A 21070-nucleotide genomic window follows, 5' to 3' on the forward strand; every position below is an offset into this window, starting at 1 on the left:
ATGCCCATCAATTGGGGAATGGTTGAACAAGTTGTGGTATTATCCACTGTTTTTCCATAAGAAATGATGAACATACAGATGTCAGAAAACCCTGGAAGAATTTGCATGAATTGATGCTGAATGAAGTGAGCAGAACCAGAATATTGTACACACTAACAGCAACATTGTGTGATGAGCAGCTTTGATAAACTTAGCTCTTCTCAGCAATGCAATAATCTAAATCTATTCCAAAAGACTCATGATGAAAAATGCTATCCATATCCAGAGAAAGAACTATGGAGTCTGAATGCAGACTGAAGCTGTTGTTGTTTTGTTTTTTCTTTCTCATAGTTTTTCCTTTTGTTCTGATTCTTCTTTCACAATATGACTAATGAGGAAATATGTTTAATATGATTATAGATGTAATGACATATATCAGATTGCTTGACATTTTGGGGGGGGAAGGAGAAGGGGGAAATTTAGAACTCAAAATCTTATAAAAGTGAATATTGAAAACTAAAAATAAATAAATTTTTAAAAATAAAAATATGCTCAGGGATTGATTTTGAAATTTCATTTGCCTAACAGAAAATTCTTTTAAATGCTTCAACCCCAGGAACTGACTGCCAGAGGATGGAAAGGAGTTCAGGAATTCATAAACAGGGCCCTGATTCTATGTACTTTTATTTCTTAAAATGGAGAACTTTGCTTCGTGTGTACTCTGAAATACATTGTTAATCAGCTAAGGAATAGAGGAAAAAGTACTGAAATATCTGTTTTATTCAGGTTTAGACTTGTTGGGAATGTCCATTGAATAACTAAATATTTGCCAGTTATCTTAAATTTTCAGTTGGAACAGAACAAGATAGAAAGATGAATATGATATACACTCTGCCTTTAAGAAGCTTACAGTCAAGTTGAGTAGACTTATAGACAAGAAAAAATAGAATGTAAGTACCACATGAGTGGTATAGACAATAAGTGCTACCAAAGTTCAGAGAAGGGAGCTATCTAATGATAGACTGAATTTTCTAGTAAGGACTTCCCCTCAGAAGTGAGATTTGACTTGTGCCTTGAAAAATGATTAGTATTTTCATTAGGTGGAAGTGATATTGGGTTTTAATAAGCTTATATGTCATTCCTTGTGTTTGTTTCAGCACTTTACAAAGCAAGGAGCTTTTGCCAGGGTCTGGGCAAAAGGAGAGTCAAAGCTCCAGTCATGGAGTCCTCTGTGTGAGTACACAGCCGATGACCACTCTCAGCCAGCCTCCCACAGATCAGAGCCCTCACACACTCCGGAAAGGTATTACTTTTGTCTCCTTTCTCCTTAGTACTTGTCTTCAACCCCCTGAGGGTTTGAGTTCCAACTAGTTTTAAACTTCCTTTAAACCGGGAACAAAGGCAAAAGCTGTGGGACTTAATAGATTGTACCTAGGGTTCTAGTCTACAATTTTAATTCAAAAGGTATTATCTTACCACTTTGCCCTATACTTATGTTCAGATGTAACTATATAACCTTAGGTGAATTATATCCTCAGTTTTCTCCTCGTAAAATATAATCTCTAAGTCTACTTCCAGCACTAATATGCTATAGAAAAATCTAGCATTGTATAGAAACCTTTTCTCCTTTAGCTTTGTTCAATGTTTTCTCATTGTACAGCTAGTAAAATCTAGCAAGGCAGAGGGTATTATTCACTTCTACCAAGACTGAGTAGTAAGGTTTCAGAGGGACACATATGAACTACCCAACTAGCCCATCCAGACCAGTGTACCATCTTTGGCAGTGCCATTAAGAGACATACTGTAGAAAAGACATAACTACTCTCCTTGAGGTCAATTTCAAAGTCTAACATTAACCTTCGATAAATTGCTAATAAATTATGTCATGTCCATGATCCAGGAATTTTTTTTTGAATGGACAATGCTTCTTGGGTTAACAAACTCCATATATTTATAACTTGTAAAATAAAAATTAAATTGAAAAACAGTGTTGTACAGAGCATAGAGAATTGACCTCAAAGTCAAGAAGGCTCTATGGTTTCAGGTCTGATCTCCGACACAAACTAGCTGTGTCATTTACCCTCAGCAAAGACACTTAACCTCTAAGTGACTCATTCAGTGTTCCAAGACTGTAAGTTGTAGGGCAGGTGCCCTAGTAGAGATAATTTCTTTATTGGGAAACTTTATTTTACACTGATAAAATGGCAAGTTCATTCAAAAATAAAATAATACTTTCATTTGCACTATATTTGCTCATTTTAGGTTTCGTTGCCTCCTTAGTACAAGGATTTGTTGAAATTGTTTGATTCCATGCTATCCAGAATCCTTTTCACAACTGAATGAAATTTGATTGTATTCATTTTGGTCTCCATCTTTTGGAGCTAAAGAGCCCTATGATTCTTAGTGCATTCTTATTCAGCTGTTTCTACATTATCATTTGAATTTACCTTTCCTTTGGATATCTCAGTCTTCAGCCTTTGAGATCTAAGTGTGAGTACATCATAGTTCTATACAAGGGCAGAACTCTAGCTGTAGCAGTGGAGCATATCTTCAAGGAAATCGCTAAATGACTGCTTTGTGCATCACACAATGTAGTATTTTTGTACATTTGCATAATCATCATTCACATGGCATTTCATTTCTCAGAAGAGCATCATCTCATGTAGCTTACCTCCTCTTCACAGCCGAAGACAGAAAAATCTGCCTGGACTTTCTCTCAGCACTTTCTTACTTATTTATTACTTTTTATACTTATTCACTTCTCAACATCTTATCCGACTTCCATTCCCTACACTTCACTTAAACTTGTCTCTTCAAGGTTACCAATGATCTCTTTAGTGCTGAATCTAATGGGGTTTTTTTTTTTCAATTCTTATTCTTTTTGTTATGTTTCTATAGCATTTAACACTGTTAACCACCACCTCCTTTTGGATACTTTCTCCTCTCTGGGTTTTTGGGCCTCTGATCTGTCATGGTAATTTTCCTACCTGTCTGATCTCTTCCTCCTTCTCCTTTCCCTGGATCATCCTCCATGTCTCACCTACCATGTGTCATGATTCATCATCCCAGAAATGAGAAATTAGACTGGCCTTATAACTGATCTCCCTGCATTCCTCCTCCAATTTCCACTCCCATCTAGTCTTAACTCAGCTGCCAAATTCAAATTCCTAAAGTATCAGTCCAACTATGTCACTATCTTGCTCAGGAAACTTCAGTGCTTCCCTCCCTGTTGCCTTGAGGATAAAATACACATTCCTCTGTTTTGATTTTTAAAGCCCTTCACAACATGGTTTCAGACTATCCAGACTGTTATAGTTCATATATTGCCTTTCAAGAAACCATGTTCCAGCTAAACTGTCCTATTTGCTATTCCCTGTGCACAGTATTCCCTTTCCCAGTTCTGTCTTTGCATAAAGTGTGATTTGGAATATTCTCCATACTCACCTTGGTCTCTTGGAAACCCTAGGCTTTTCTTGCCTCAAGTGCCACATACTTCAAGAGGCATTTCATTCACCAGATCACTTTGTGTTTTTAAAATAGGTCCTTTATTTATTTATCTGTGAATGTATTTTATCTCCCTTCTTTACCCCACCCTTCAACCTCCTGCCAGTAGAATATGAGCTCTTAGAGGACAGAACCTGCTTTGCTTTTGCATTTGTATTCCTGGCATCTAGCACAATACCTGGCACATAGTATGTGATTAAAAATGTATATTAAATCATTCATTGATTTGTGAACAACCTTTACAAAATGACTTCTTCCATCACTAATACCTGAGGAATTGTCATTTCTTTATAGTTGTTTCTCTCAGCCAACCGCCTACCATTAGTGAAATTTTACACATTTTAAAATTGAATATTGACTCACTTTTTGGAACCTTTGGCATAGAATCTTATCTGGTTTTTTTTTGTAAAGTCTTCATAAATTAGATCCAGTTTCTGTTCCTTGTGCATATTCTTGCTTAGCTTATCAAAGAACTCTAAATGTACCAGACTTGTCAAATATTGTAATTGTATAGAAACTTTTTTTACTCCTAGTACATTACTTATTTCATTGAAAAAATATTATTTAATATATTCCACTAACTTGCCAATCATAAAAGCTAATGAGAATCATTATTAAGGGATCAAATTAAATATATTTACTTTCCTTGGATTCTAAAATCATCAGTCCTAGGAAAGACATTTATGTAATTAAAGATAATTTTACCTACTGATCTGGTGGCACAATGGATAACTGACTTGTCTTGGAATCATGAAGACCTGGCATTCTCAAGACCACCCCTGCCTTCCCCAGAGGACTGCAGGAAACATGTGAAAGTATCCAGAATGTTGTATTGGCAGAAGTTTCTGCTTACTATTGGCTTTCCAAAGACCAAGGTATCACATTATGAAAAATGGTTCAAGATACCATTGTGGATGTAGTGGAGGAAATGGCCCAGCTTGTGGAGGTGATTGTCAGAGCTAGACCTCAATGCAGATCACATGAGTATCTCATATCAACTAGCAGTATCTGGGAAGCATGTTACCAGGTGTCTCACCTAGCAAAAGATAACAGCAGCAGCCCTTTTAATGGTGGCTTCATATCTGAGGATAATGAGGGGTGCACTTGAGGAAATGGAGCAGGCACAGGGGAACAGTGGAGACCCTTACAGTGACATCTTGCAAGATGATGAATTGGGATCTTGGGATAATAGGGACACATGTGGGTCAGAAGAGGGCCAGCAGCTCTCAGCCCTTGCATGGGACTGATGAAAGCTTCTAAAAGTAGCCTCAAGAATGTCAGGTCATCAGTGGAAACCCATGGGAAGACAGTTGTCTCAGGTCAGGTTGCCCAGCTGGATGACATTATAGACATTTCCAACAACATCAGCCTTAGTGTGGATGAATTGGCCTTAGCATGTGTCCATCTTTTAATTGAATGGCTGTGTGATTAAATGCTGCAAAACTTGCATCTATGTTGAAAAAGGTTCTTGAAATCACAAAAGCAAGTGGTGTGTCCTCATGAAGAAGAAAACTGGATCCAGTTGTTCTCAGGTGCCATTGATCACAACATGAACAAAATCAAGAACCTTATCCAGAGTGAACTTTGAGCCTTCTTCCTCTTCCTCTTCTTCTCCTGGCAGCACAACCAGGGTCTGATGTCAACTGTTATGATGGAGCCAACAAGCTTCCTGGGTCAGAAGAGCTGTAGACAGAGCACTTAGAAAAGAAGACTGTATCCAAAGACTGTCAAGTAACCAAGACTGTTAAATGTATGCAAACCATGTGAGCATGATGCTTTTTATGGGCAGAAACAAAAGATGATTATATGACCTTCTATTTATGCTATTCGGATTCCTGGAGAGCTTTGTCCTGTTATTCTTTGTTTATTATTTCCCCCAAAAATGTAGTTTTTCTTCCAGGCAGATGGAGTGAACTAGAAAAAAATATTTTTAAATAAGCAGATTTTCTTTTTCCATATGGAAAGAGAAATAGTTACTAATGCCTCATTGAAGACTTAAAAAGTTGTCACATCAGGAAAGAGGTTAGACTTCAGCCTCAAAGGGGAAAAGCAAAAGTTAGAAGTTCCTTGGAGGCCAATTTAGGCTTAATATCAAGAAAATCGTCTTAAAATTAGAGCTAATTAAAAATGGGGGGCGGCTAGGTGGCTCAGTGAGTAAAGCACTAGCCCTGGAGTCTGGAGGACCTGAGTTCAGTTCCAGCCTCAGACACTTAACACCCACACAAAAACCTAGCCATGTAACCTTGGGCAAGTTACTTAACCCCAATTGCCCTCCAAAAGGCAAAAAAAAAAAAAAAAAGGAATGGGCTACTTTCATCATTGATAGGTTCTTGCTGAAGGTCTTTAAATGAAGGCTAGGTGACCTGCTGTCAGATGTATTGTACCTGGAGATTTTTATTTAGTTATAGGTTGGCCTGGATAGCCAGTGAGGTTCCTTCCAACTTTGGAACCTTGTTGTTTTGTGATGTGGACAATATTTCTTCTAGAGCCAATTGGCCTTCAATCCTTACTTAATCCTGGCAAGGTTTGAAGTTTTCTAATGATATTTTCTTCTCTCTCTAATTTTGTTTACTATTGTAAATTTTCCATTGAAGACACAATCCACTTGTTATTAATATCTTTCATGACCATAAGAGGAAAACTAGAGGAGTTAAGAAAAATAAAATTTTAAAGTTGAAAAATAAAAACATTTATTAAGTACTTACTAGTGTCAAGCACAATACTAAGTGCTCAGGATAAAAAAAAAAATACAGATTAAAATGCAAATTTTGTCACTGCTGGGAGCCAAGATGGCAGAGTAAGCACTAAGTTCGTCTCACCCTCCATTACCAGAAAATTGAAAAACCAGAAAATACCACCTCAGGAAAAATCCTGGAGCAGGTAGAGCCAGCAAAAAGATGGGGTGCAGCCGTCTTTTGGCTTGTGAGGCTATTGGGATTAACAGGAAAGGTCCCTCTTGCTGTGGCTGAAGGGGACCAGTACAGGATGGAAGGTGTCCTGGCAAACCAGTGGCATCCCCCACCTCAGTGGACCAGCAGGAGATACTGAGCCCCAGGGTGGTGGAGTGGTCAAGCACCAATACCAGGACCCCTGTGTGTACCTAGGGGAAACTTCAGATACCAGGGCAGAGAACCACCACTTGGGAAGGCAGACGGGTATCAACCAGTGACTGAGCCTACCTATGCTCCATTGTAGCCACAGATGAGGAAGTGACCTCCAGCGGCCAGACTAACCCCATATTCACATCCCACCCCCTCCCGAGCTTCAGTGTAAACCAGGGGAAATGCAGAAAAACCCCACCTGGCCTCTGCACACCCCAGCTACCACCAAAAACTCCAGTTCAGCACCAAGTAAACTCTACAGCCTCTAGCTGCCAGCACCAGAGTCCCCAACACACAAAACCAGTAATCAGGTCCCTAGGCACCCACATAAGAAACTTGGGACAGTGCTTCCCATACCCCAGAAGCAGAGTTCAACTTTAAAAGCCAGGAGAAAGTCAAAAACCGTGAGCAAAAAGCAATATAGAAAAACAAAGATCACAGATTATTACTATGGGGCCACGGAAGATAAAAACACCCATTCAGAAGAGGACAGTATTGTCATCACTAACATCTGAATCCTCAAAGGGGATTGTGAACTGGTCTCAAGTCCAAAAAGCCTTCTTAGAAGAGCTCAAGAAGGATTTTAAAAGTCAAATTAGAAAGGCAGATGAAAAATTGAACAATTCCTTTAAAAATACAGCTGATAGGGGCAGCTAGTTGGCACAGTGAATAGAGCACTGGCCCTGGAGTCAGAAGGACCTGAGCTCAAATCTAGCCTCAGACATTTAACATTTACTAGCTGTGTGAGGTTTGGCAAGTCACTTAACCCCTATTGCTCTGCATTCCCCCCTTCAAAAAGACAAAAAAATACTGTTGACAAAATGGGGGGGAAAGTACACTGAAGAAAACAACTCCTTAAAAAAGTAGAATTGGCCAAATGGAAAAGGAGATACAAAAGCTAAATGAAGAAAACAATTCATTAAAAATTAGAATTGGGCAAGTGGAAGCTAATGACTCTATGAGACATCAAAAATCAGTCAATCAAAATCAAAAGAATGAAAAAGATAGAAGAAAATTTAAAATACCTCATTGAAAAACAACTGACCTAGAAAATAGATCCAGGAGAGACAATTTAAAAATTATTTGTCTTTCTGAAAGCCATGATGAAAAAAAGAGTCTAGAGAGCATCTTTCAATAACTGCCCAGAAGTTCTAGAATCACATGGTAAAATAGTGCAAGAATCCACTGATCACTACCTGAAAGAGAACCCAAATTGAAAATGCTGAATTTGTAGCCAAATTGCAAGATTATGAGGACAAGGAGAAAGTATTGCAAGCCACTAGAAAGAAACTGTTCAGATATTGTGGAACCACAGTCAAGATTATGCAGGACCTTACAGCTTCTACATTAAAAGATCAGAGGACTAGTATACTATATGATAGTAAAGTAAAGGATCTTAGATTACAGTCAAGGATCAACTACTTAGCAAAACTGAGCATAATCTTTCAGGTGAGAAGATAGACATTCAATGAAACAAGGGACTTTCAGACCTTCCTGATGAAAAGATCAGAGCTCAAAGGAAAATTTGATCTTCATGACTCAAAAGAAGCATAAGAAGGTAAACAAGAAAGTGGGGGAAAAAAACATGTTATTCAGTAAAAGCAAACTGTTTACATACATACATGGGAAGATGATGCTTGTAACTCTTGAGAAGTATATTTTTATTGTGACATTTAAAAGGGATATATACATAGACAGAGGGTGTGGTTATAAATTGACTTTTACATGATGATAAAAAACCTAACTCAGTGGTGAAAAGAGATTATAATAGGAGAAGAAAGGAGGAGGCAAAAAAGGGTAAATTGTATCACATAAAGAGGCTCAAAAACATATTGTATCAGAGGGAAAGAAGGGAGGGAGATGAGCATTGTTTAAACCTTACTCTCATCCAATTTAGCTCAAGGAGGGAATAACATACTCAGGTATAGAAATTTAACTTGCCCTGTAGGCAGTAGGAGGAGAAAAGAAAAAGAAAATGGGAGGAGCTAATAGAAAGGAGGGAAGATTGAGGGAAGCAGTAGTCAAAAGCAAAACTGTAGTGAGGAGGGAAAGGGAGAAAGGAGAAATAAAAGCATAAAGGGGGGGGGAAATAGGACAGAGAGAAAGACACAGATTATAATCATAACTGTGAATGTTAATGGGATGAAATCTCCCATATAATGGAAGAAGGTATCAGAGTGGAATAAGAACCATAATCCTTGGGGTGGCCAGGTGGCTGCAGTGAGTAAGAGCATCAGCCTCTGCATCGGGAGACCCAGGATCGGTTCCGGCCTCAGATACTCAGCACCCACACAAAAATAACTGCCATGTAACCTTGAGCAAGTTATTTAACCCCAATTGCTTTAAAAAAAAAACATTTTGGGGTAGCTAGGTGGCATAGTTATGAGAGCACAGGCCCTGGAGTCATGAGGACCTGAATTCAAAACCGGCCTCAGGCACTTAACCAGCTTGATCTTGGGCAAGTCACTTAACACCAGTTACCCTGTCTTCCCCACCCTGCTTCCCCCAAAAAAGACAAAAAAAGAAAAGGATGAATTCACCAGCAATGAAGAGGAAAGTAACAAACTCTCTTCCTCAAAGAGGAAACCAAGATATTTATTCAGACACTAGAAATCCAGGTCCACCATGGTAACAAAGAAGGTTATACACAACACCAATGGAGGGAGTGCCACCATCCCCAAGCCCTCCCTCCTTTAGACCTCCCCACAAACAAGCTCCCTTAGGCAAAATTCTTCCCTCTCTCACTCAGGCTAGCTTCTCTGCCTCAGCTGTCTCCCACATCTTAGCTTTGCCTCACTCTCCTCTTCCTGCTCCACCCCTTTGGCAAGCTCCTTTCACCATGGCCTCCATGTGACTCAAGCTGTGGAATGGGTCAAAGCTCAAATCAGGTCACATGAGCCTATTAAGGGGCAGGAAAGATTTTCAATTTTCTTTAATATTACATAGACAGAAAAGGAGTCCTACCGAATTCTTTTTATGATACCAAAATGGTACTGATATCTAAACCAGAAAGAGCCAAAATGGAGAAGGAAAATTACAGACCAATTTCTCTAATGAATATAGATGTAAAAATTTTAAATAAAATATTATCAAAGAGATTGCAGCAGTTTATCATGAGGATAATATACTATGACCAGGTAGGATTTATACTAGAAGTGCAGGGCTGGTTCAGTATTAGGAAAAGTATCAGCATAATTGACCATACAAACAACAATAAACAGTAAACCAACAGAAATCACTAGCATTCCTTTATATAACTAATAAAGCCCAACAGCAAGAGATAAAAAGAGAAATTCCATTTAAAGTTACTGCAGACATTATAAAATAGTTGGGAGTCTGCCTGCCAAAACAAACCCAGGAACCATATCTACACAATTACAAAACACTTTGCACACAAATAAAGTCAGATCTAAATAATTGGAAAAATATCAGTTGCTTATGGGTGGGCTGAGCTAATATAATAAAATAGACAATTCTACCTAAATTTACTTATTCAGTGCCATACCAATCAAACTACCAAAAAAATAATTTTATAGGGCTAGAAAAAATAGTAACAAAGTTCATCTGGAAGAACAAAAGGTCCAGAATATCAAGGGAATTAATGAAAAGAAATGCTAGGGAACATGGCCTAGCCATACCGGATCTTAAGTTGTATTATAAAGCAGGAATCATCAAAACTACTTGGTACTGGCTAAGAAATAGAATGGTAGATCAGTGGAATAGATACAAGACACAGTAGTCAATGACTATAGTAATCTACTATTTGATAAATCCAAAGATTCCAGCTTCTGGAATAAGAACTCAGTATTTGACAAAAATTGCTGGGAAAACTGGAAAATAGTATGGCAGAAATTAGGCATAGACCAGCATCTAACACCCTATACCAAAATAAAGTCAAAATGACTACATAATTTAGACATAAATAAATAGACATATGCAAACTGGGACAGAAAATAATAGTTTACCTCTCAGATTTATTGAGAATGGAAGAATTTATGATCAAACAAGAGATAGAGAACAGTATGAAATGCAAAGTGGATGATTTTGATTGCATTACATTGAAAAGGTTTTGCACAAACAAAGCCAATGTGACCAAGATTAGGAGGGAAGCAGAAAACTGGGAAAGAATATTTACAACAAATGTCTCCGATAAAGGCCTCATTGCTAAAATATATAAAGAACTGAGTCAAATTTACAAGAATACAAGTCATTCCCCAATCGATAAATGATCAAAGGATATGGACAGGCAGTTTTCAGAGTTAGAACTTAATGCCATCTTTAGTCATATGAAAATATTTTCCAAATCACTATTGGTTAGAGAAATGCAAATCAAAACAACTCTCAGGTATCACATCACACCTATCAGATAGGCTAACATGACAAAACAGAAAAATGATCAATGTTGGAGAGGGTGTGGGAAAATTAGAACACTAATACGTTGTTGGTGGAGTTGTGAACTGATCTGGAGAGCAATTTAGAACTATGCTATAAAACTGTGCATACCCTTTGACCCAGAAATACCACTTCTCTGTCTGTATCCCAAAGAGGTCATAAAGACGGGAAAAGGATCCACATGTACAAAAATATTTATAGCAGCTCTTCTTGTGGTGGCAAAGAATTGGAAATTCCAACAGTTGGGGAATGACTGAACAAGTTGTGCTGTATGAATGTAATGAAATACTGTTGTGCTATAAGAAATGATGAGCAGGTGGACTTCAGATGCTGAGTGAAAATGAGCAAAACCAGGAGAACATTGTATACAGTTAACAGACACATTATATAATGACTGGATTTGATAAACTTAGCTCTTTGTAGCAATGCAAGGATCTAAGACAATTCCAAAAGACTCATGATGGAAAATTCTATCCACATCCAGAGAAAGAACTTTGAAATCTAAATGCAGATGGAAGCATACTGCTTGCTCTCTGTTTATTTTGTTTTGTTTCTTCTTTTTAGTTCCTCTCATTAGTTCTAATTCTTCTTTACATCATGATTAATGTGAAAATATGTTTAATATGAATGTATAAGTAGAGCCTAAATCAGATTGCATGCCATCTTGGGGAGGAGGGAAGACAGAGAGGGGTAGAAAATTGACACTCAAAATCTTATGGAAGTGAATGTTGAAAACTAATAATAAATTAACTTTTAAACATTTTTTAAATTAAAAAAATAGAAAAGTATCCCTTCTCCCTGTGGACTGAATTATCCTCAATATTACTTATTGGTTCCATGCCAGCTTACCCCTGCTACAACACTGTCCCTATCTATTCCTGTCATCACAAGCACTTTAACCAAATTACTGCCTACTCCTAAACCTTGACAGAGGCCCACACTACCACCTCTACAGTCACCTACAGTAAGCACTTCTGGCTCTGGTTCACAGTCTGTTGACTACCTTGTGATAGATGACATGTTCTCTGGATAAAAATACAAAAATAAAGTCATGTCCTTGACTTCCAGGAATCTATATTCTAAGGGGAAAGAGACAACAAAGGGGGGCCAGAGAGGGACAATCCATCAGGGAAGTTGAAATGGTGAGTAAATCAACAGGGCCATAGATTGACATGCCCCATCCAAGAAAAATAGCAGAGATCATGGATAGAAAGAGAGAAAAGGCTGTCTTCACAGCAGCAAATCAGTTGAAAAGGAGGAGATAGCTAGAGAGAAGGAAGTTGAAGCACAGTAGCTGGGAGAGATTTCCTGAACTAGTCCTCCAGGACCAATGAGGACAGTAGCTTCCAAGGGCAAAGGTTTCTCCAGGGCGACAAAGCAATTGATGAAACAGAGATTGCCAGAGAGTACTGAGTTTTGAGACATAGAGAGACTTGAGCATGCTGATGTGAACCATTTAAACCATTTAGAGTTGCAGAACAAGAGTAGTGAAGACAAATCATCTTCACTATGTGGCTCTTATAGAAAAGGCAAATCAAGGAATTAGGACTGAAAGAATTTATTCAAGTAGTTTTGAGAGTGGTTACTGAAGAAAAAAGTGAAAGAAATGAAAAAAGTGAGGAGACCCAGGGTGGCTGAGAGAAGCTTAATTGCCTGAGTCTTCCATGATGAGCTATCCTCTTCAACTACCCAAAAGTGGCTAAGAAATCTCTCATTTGTATTTACATGTTTCCAGTGGGAGATGGGGAAATAGAGCCTTTCTCATCATCCACTAGCATAATGGAGAAGCTATTCAAATATGGAGGGAAGCCAGCGAGGAAAGAAACATCAGGAGAAAATTTTGAAAATGATATCATTTTTCCAAATGAAGAAACTGAGGAAAATGGAAGTGATATGATTTATCCAGAATCAATTAAATGACTCAGTCAGAAATCAGATTTTTCCATCTTGAGTTCTTCATTCCAAATTAATGTTTCTTAATTATCTTAAATTGAACTTTGATTTGTTTTCTGATGAATAAAGTTTTATGAGCTATTTGTCTCAATCTAAATAGTCTCCTTTTTTACACTTACAGTTGTCAATACCAATTTACTTAGAAGAAGTGGGAAAACACTGAAAAATTTGGCATTTTTCACTGAATAGAACAGCTAGATTTAGGGTTAAGAGGGCCATCTGTTCCATCCCCTTCATTTTACAAAGTAGGAAACTGAGATTCAGAGAAATAAAGAGGCTTGCATCAGGTCTCACATTCAAATAAAAGATTTGAATGCAGTTCTTCAGATTCCAAATACAGCAGTCGTTCTATAAAACATTAAAAATTTGGTCATTCACTCAATGTGTTATCAACATGATACCCAAGCAACCAGTTTGGTTGTACTTTAGACTGAATTCACGAAGTTGGCTAATTATGTGGGTACTATATTGACTCAAGCTTCATGATATACTCAAACATTCTAACTTTATAAAAAGTATAAATGTCAGCTTCTCACCTGGGCCTTTGATTAGACGCTCAAGGCTCATCCCATACCACTGCATTCATTGACACAAATTTCCTCCTCTGCTTGTCACTACCATTTCTGATGGCTTAGTGTTAAAGTGCCTAAAATAATGCCTTTTACTTTCATTACCAATGGTGCTGAGTACAGCATGGCACAGAGCTTGACCATGGGATGGGAAAGGTACCCTCCTATAGGGCTCTGCAAGCAAATGGTATATGTCATAACAGACAGGAAGGATTTCACTTCCCCAAATCACGGAAAATCATCAATGTGTTCCCAGACTTCCATTCCCATTCTAGAATTCAGCAATAACTCCCATTCCCCTCAAAAAAGCTGAAATTAATGTAGATCTAGCATGATGTACCAAATAAATTTGTTAGTAGGAATAAATATGCTCCACTTTCAGCGAAGAAAAAATATGGGGTTATTTCAGGTATAATTCAATTGTTCAGTTATTCAAGTATTCAGTTATAATTCAGCTATTCAGATTAGTGTTATTTTGGAAAATCCTCTTTATTTACTTCTCTAGTTTTGTACTTTTCTACTGTCTGGATGTAGTGGCCATTATGCACAGCAGTAACTCCTAACAGTAGGAAATAATAAGGTAGAAATTTGCAGAGAATTTTCTGGTACTAACCTGTTTGTTATACTCTGTTGAAGCCTGAACCCTTACCATTTAATTTATCCTGATTTTATATTGCATGTAATCAGTTCCAAATAAATTTTTTGTGGAATGAATAAATATGGGTTAATGAAGCCAGTACAATTTTCAATATCTATCAGATTTAGTAAAAGACCAGGTAAAAGTATGAAAGTATATTTAGAAACCAAATGAAGTGAACTTTAATAGTATTTTTTTTTCTTTCAGTTTCAAAGAAGCTGGCACCAATACCACCAAAGGTCACCTTCAGTCAGTTAGGTGGTATGACTGACCAGTCTGCTGGCCAGCCATCGCCAGTCAGCCTGTCTCCTACACCACCAAGTACCCCTTCTCCTTATGGACTGAATTATCCTCAAGGTTACTTATTGGTTTCAGGACAGCTTCCCCCTGCTACAACACTCTCCCTGTCTACTCCTGTCATCACAAGCACTTTAACCAAATCACGGCCTACTCCTAAGCCTCGACAGAGGCCCACCCTTCCACCTCCCCAGCCTCCTACAGTAAACACCTCTGGCTCTGGTTCACAGTCTGTGGACCACCTTGTGATAGATGGCATGTCCTCTGGGGAAAGCATGTCTACAGGTAACCAAGCCACTAGCTCTCTAGAAGTTTTCTTTGAATTTTAGTAGAATATGAACAATGGAGAGGTTATTTGATTTTATTGATGGTTAACCAATCTCTATATAACATTGAGATTGTTATGTTGGTGTCATAATTAAGATAACATCTTTTTACTCCTAGCAGCAAACCCATTGAAAAGAAGCTAGAATTTAGGACAGTTTGCAATGAGCCCATGTTCTCTTTGTTCTTCGCATTTTGACATTGACAGCTAGAGCCTTTTAGAATTCCATGAATTTTGAATTTCTCTGAAGTAAACTTTGAAAAGAGCCTTTGAAAATGTGTAAAGTGATAAAAACATGGTTAACTAATGAATCAGCAGGCATCAAAATAGATATATCAGTCTTTTATGCTTAAAGATTTGAGAGATTTCTGTTGCTGTGTAAAATGGAGGTCACAGAACTTGTCTGAGTCCCAAAGTAAGAAAAGATAAATGAATAACTTAAGACATTTTCTTACTATTAGTAGCCTATTGAGACTTTCCTATGTTAACATGCTTCTAATAACAGGAAGAAAGGGCCCAAGTTTATTGAGACATCATTCCTCTTTACAATCTCAGTGGTATTATAGTTTTGGTTAAGATCCTAAATGGTAAACTATAATTTATCTTCAGGTCTTTATTTTAAAAATGCTAAATTTTAACTAAAATAAAATAAAAACAGCTGAGCTATTATCCCAGCTAAATTAATTTTTCCATTTTTAGGTATGAAAGTCGAATTCACAGATTTGTTCAGTAGACGTGATTTGTTGGATAAGAAAGAAGAAAGCACTTTTGAAACCTACTTTCTTTCAGGGCACTGACCAAGCTCAAATATAGATTCAAAGGTGAATTTTAAAACACCTGATGTAACTAACTAATGCCGTGGAAAAGTTCCCATTGTTTAGAAAGTCAAAAGCTTTGGGATACAGTCAGGCAAACTTCAAGTGAGAGAGCAGATAGCTTAGTGATTGAACCCAGGAGCAGAAAAGGATGCCCTATCGGAAAATAATCCTAGTCTTCTACTTGCTTATTTTGATACTAACAATCATTTTTATGTGACTTTTGAGATAATTTCATGAACAGGAAGGTTTATTTTTAAACATTGTTCAAAGCTTCTCATTCTCACTTCTGTAGAACAAAGAGCTTTTCTTTGTATTCTTCCCAAAAGGAGTTACATTTTTGCATTGCATTTCAAGCCATCCAATGGTTTTAATAGAGAATAAGAATGTTTTATAATCAGTCAGCAATCTCTGTAATGGTGAAAAGGAATAAGCAGTTGTATAATGCCTATTATGTGGCAGGCAGGAACTGTGCTTTTTTACAAATACTATCATCTCATTTGATCCTCACATCTCTGGATTATAAGAAGTTTAGTTGTAGAAAGAGTCCTTGATAAACATATTTGAATACCATTTACCTCTATAGCTCACTTCATTGAGTGGGTTTATTCTTGTGGTAGTGCCTTTCTCCTAAAGACGGACCTAAGCCTTTCAAGTTAAGGCATTTTCACTAATGAATACTTGCTGTTAACATATTCTTGATTATCCAGCATCCATGTTCCCAAACTCTCAAATCAATGATCTCTGTAATCATACATCTCAAATCTATGATCTCTGTAATCATAACAACAACAAAAAAAAAATCCCAGGACACCTTTGTACTAGTCCTGACAGAGTACTCTCCCAGGGGTGGCTAGGTGGCGCAGTGAGTAAGAGCGTCGGCCCCAGCGTTGGGAGACCCAGGATCAGTTCCGGCCTCAGATGCTCGGCACCCACACAATAACTGGCCATGTAACCTTGAGCAAGTTACTTAACCCCAATTGCTTTAAAAAAAAAAAAGTACTCTCCCATGAGAGTACTTTTCTGCTTTTTAACCCTACCCAAGTATAAGAAGGAAGAAGAGGGTAGTAGAAATTATTGGGAGCGTTTTAAAGAATATGTTTAGGAAAATATTTAAAGGAAGAAAGAAGCATATATTTGATTTCAAAAACGGCGTGGGATATCAGTTCTCGGGAAAAAAAATTTTTTTTGTAAAAGGACTGAGGACCAGAAGGCATTTGAAAAGACAGTGGCCTTTAGTTTTCAAATAGTAGTAGAATTTGAGAACCACTGAGCTGGATGACAAATATATGTATTTCCCTGTGCAAACACACACACACATACATACATTGTTTCTTCTTGTTATTGCTGTTCTTGCTTTCTGTACTGTTGAGTTTTGTCCTAATTGTACACATCCCTGAAATAATTTCTGTAGCCTGTAGTATAATACCTGTAATTATTTTGTTTGCTTAACTGGTGTGAACTGAATTCTACCTTACTGCTATTTTTAGCATTTTCTCAGTTCTGTTATTGTTTCCTTATTTTTATTTCTTTCTCCAAATCCTATCATTGTGTCATTGCAGCTGTTTGACAATGAGTGGCGCAATTGTGGATAAGTATGAGGGGGATTTTCAGGGTAAGCTGGCATCCCAGACTCCATCTCCCTTCTAATTCTGAAGGCTAACCCAGATCAATTTGACAGCTGCTGTCACTAACTCATGACCTTTGCATGTGGCTCAACCTGAGTTGCATGGCTATGTGGCTCTTACTGATTCCACAAGTTCACTAACAATGAATTTATTAGTAAGTTTATTTGGCTTCTTAGAACTGCTGACCTTCTTTTTCTATTCTTCTGCTCCAGTTAAGGAAAAACAATTTTCCTTCTCTCCTCCCCCAAATCACTTAACTAATTGTTTTTCAGTACTTGTATGAGCACCTTCCCCTTATTTGATTATGGGTACTCCTACTCCTCCCAGGGGATGTTGATGTGCTGTTGGTTGACTGATCATATGACTTTCTATTCCAAAGAATGAACTTTGGCCTGGATCCTCGATGCTTCCTGTAAGTGTTCTTAGAGAAAGTACTTCTAGAAGTCACATGCAAAAATTCTAAATTATTGAGACAGGACCTTAATGCCATTGACAAGATCTAATGGATGAATATATGGAATATATATGAATGAAATGAATATATAGAAGTATACCAGAAGTCACCACTACCACCTGTTAACCCTTTTTCATCTCAGCTAGGAGATATCTCAGATAGGAGACATCTGTGTAAGGTAGGGATAGTTGTACCTGCTCTTGGTAGCTTTATTGACCTTTAAGGGGGTTGAACAAGCCTCCAAAAACAAAATCAAAGGAATTTAAATGAAAGGCACTGTAGATAATCTAGTCTAGTCCACTCACTTTACAGGTAAGGAAATTGAAACTCAGGAAAGTGAAGTAAATTGTTCCCAGGTCACATAAATGGTAGTAAAAGTAAGGATTTAAAAGCAGATGTTCTGGCTCCCAGTCAAGTACTCTTTCTACTACAATAAGCTGCCACTCTTAAAGTATTCCATAAAGAGTACTTTTGAAAATAAAAACTCAGATATAGACTGGGATTATATTATTATTATTATTATTATCTGTACATATTTGCCCAATTTTGGAAAATCTCTTTTAGTCATTCAAAATCAACAACAATGTCAAATTTTGGAAGAGTAATACAAGTCAGATTGTTTCAACTATGCAGAATAAACCATTGAACCCACTAGAGGTATTGTTCTAATTCAGTTTGTATACTCTAAAGGTTGAGAGATGTATTCGTTTGAATACATTTCCACTTGTCTCAAATTAATATTGAAGTAGGACCCATAATATCAAAGAAAACAAGATTACATAGAACCTGGAGGAACAAACTGGAACAAAACTTTTGAGACAGGAGCAATTTTTTTAGAACCTTTTTGAGCTAACTTTCAAACATTCTCAAGCCAGGCTTGCTAGCCATTTTCAGATTCACACTATCCAGCAACATAGCCATGTGAATTAGCATTTTGATTATTATGATAGAAAATTGTGATATTTTATAGGAATATTTATATATTCCTTTTGTGCAAAAGTTTCTAGAGAACTAGATAGTTTTAATAGCAAAAAATTAGAATAGTATATTCACAAGGACAGCTTGACTTTCTTAGGATCACAGAGAAAAGGGTGAGCCAAAATGGGCATTCCTGTCTCCTGTTAGGTTTTGTTGAATGAAAAGACTGCAATATTGTGAGTATGGTTACTTGCAATGGCTATTATGTGGGCTTGGTATAATATAGGGGCAATGACTGCTCCCTTTGCTTGTTAATTGCTCTGTCCATCTTTTAGCATTAAATGTCAAGCAGAAGAGTAGGAAGATATAGAGTAGAGGGTGCCTCTTCCTTTTGGCCCTGCAGTGAACAGAACAGGCCCATCTGCATAGCTGAAGGGAAGACTAACACCAGGCCTGTCAACCTTGCTCACTTCACCAGCTGATAGCTGGGCTCTTTAGCCCCAAGGTCTCTGCCTCTCATTGTGTCTTTACAGCTAGAATGGGGCTGGCCTATCAGAGCCAAGCCTTGATAAGAATGTTTTCTGGAGCTACCCAAGAAACAAGAAATAAACTCCTTTTCATAAAGGTCAGTGAAAGGCGTTTACAAGGCTGAACGACTTAATTTTCCTTTGTTTTGTGGGGAGCAGTGCTACAGAAGATCTATTTTGCTTCCCCCTCATGTTGCTCTGGGTACATGACCAAATAGTGGTAGGTATATAAAGATATATTAAAGATATATATTCAACCAGCCTTGTGCTGTATCTTGCCAAATAGCTTAACATAATTAAGAACAAACCCAAAGGAGGTGAAATAACATTATTTTGCAAATGCTCTTTTCTTTGAGGGAGTCAAGGAATGTATAGTTTCCAAGCTTTTTATCTGATGACACTGAGAGGTACTCTCCAACATTTCCACCAAAAGAAACCTGACTCAGGTTGTTTTACATAACAGAGATATTTAAAATTTTTTATTTGGGGTAGGATAGAGTCAGAAGGTAGAAACAGGTGGCTAATCCCATTCACAAAACCCATACTTTGCTGTTTCCACTATTCAATGCTCCTTTGGAGCTTTGGAGCTCCTCATTGATTTCACAATTCTTCACCACTAGCTTAGCAGTCTTTAAGAACCCATTTAAGGGAGTGTAAATAACAGGATTGAACGAAACTACAACTATCATTCTCTTCAACCAAGAATGTTATCTCAAACAAGAGGTAATCATACCAGTTAAATATGTTCTAGGATTTCCATACACACATTGGTTTTATGATGGGCACTTTCTTCCTGCTAGTTATGGAGCATCCTTTCCATCCTACCTTGACCCCCATGAGGACCAGATTCTCCCTTTGAAAAATATCTTTGCAAAGGGAACTAAGGTAACATTAAGGGTGATCAAGGATTATCAATCTGTCATAATGGGACAGTGCCAAAGCTTTAGGACAATCACTACTATCTGGTAGGGGCCAGTGTATTGTGACTGAAATTAGGGTAAAGGATCCAAGTACAGTCAATGCACCTCATGTTTCCTCATGGACAGAGATCTAATCTGTCTCCAACTATTCCTAGGGTTGTTTGGGTGAGGAGCCCAGTGAAGCTTACTTCCATGAGGTGGCAAGAAGCATCAGATTTACTTTCTTAAGCTTTTCATGGGAGCTGACTATTAATTGGAGTCCTCTAAGTATCCAGAGGAATGGGTTTTTTTCTCCACTATGGTACTGAAATAGGACAAAATTACCAATAAAGAATGATTTGTATTTTAGTGCAATATGAAGTAACTGCTCATCAGCCTCTAGTGTGAACTGCAATTTAAGGATAGAATCTGGATGTCTTAATCTCTCCAACCTTATTATGAGTAGAGAAAAAAGGAAAAAGAGCTTAATCACAAACATGATAATATCCCTCTTCATTGCATTAATTAGTATGCTAAGTCATCAGTGTACCATGTCTTTTAAAAAGTGTGTATGAGTGTGTATGTGTGGTGTATGTGGGGGAGGGGGTAGGTTGTAATGTGGTGGTAATGGGATGGGCCACAATTCCCTGCTCTCTAATGCTGATTCTACTTGCATCTTTTTTTTTTTTAATCAAGAGGCACTATTTCAATGACTTTTCTCTGCCCATTTCCAGATCTTGTCCACTTTGATATCCCTTCTATCCATGTAGAGGTTGGTTCTTCACTCCACCTGGGTCTCCTGGAGCACATGACAAGACAATCAGGGACTGAGAAAAGAGACTCAGAGGAAGAGTCAGAAAGCACTGCCCTTTGACATTATAGCTCCTCACCCAACACTCTTGTACATACACATGCCCTTAGAACACTTCAAGGATGTATGTCCAATGTTATTGCTAAGCATTCTCTATCAGCACTTTCTTCTTTCACTGCCAACATGAAGTTGGACTTTAAAGAAAATCATCGATCTATCTATGGCAAATGTTGATAATATAGTGGTTTTGTTTGTTTTAGG

At 37.7% G+C, this 21070-nt stretch overlaps 1 protein-coding gene across 5 annotated transcripts in view; it reads left to right on the plus strand.

Annotated features, from left to right (window-relative positions):
• The window catches only part of ARHGAP44 (Rho GTPase activating protein 44), a 190100-nt gene extending 169230 nt beyond the window's left edge, over positions 1 to 20870 (plus strand). The window contains exons 19-24 of one of the 5 annotated variants that reach the window (XM_069076818.1): positions 1137 to 1282; positions 14343 to 14717; positions 15457 to 15578; positions 17135 to 17187; positions 17528 to 17612; positions 20733 to 20870. In XM_069076818.1, the coding sequence (XP_068932919.1) occupies positions 1137 to 1282; positions 14343 to 14717; positions 15457 to 15554 (619 nt within the window). In that variant the 3' untranslated portion in view covers positions 15555 to 15578; positions 17135 to 17187; positions 17528 to 17612; positions 20733 to 20870. The other 4 variants (XM_069076822.1, XM_069076821.1, XM_069076819.1 and 1 more) reach the window with 4 other exon arrangements.
• The last annotated feature ends 200 nt before the right edge of the window (positions 20871 to 21070 follow it).

The sequence above is a fragment of the Petaurus breviceps genome, unplaced genomic scaffold (genome assembly GCF_028583685.1).
Source record: "Petaurus breviceps papuanus isolate PSGF00001 unplaced genomic scaffold, PetGlider_PUasm1.0 90925, whole genome shotgun sequence".
NCBI lineage: Eukaryota > Metazoa > Chordata > Mammalia > Diprotodontia > Petauridae > Petaurus > Petaurus breviceps.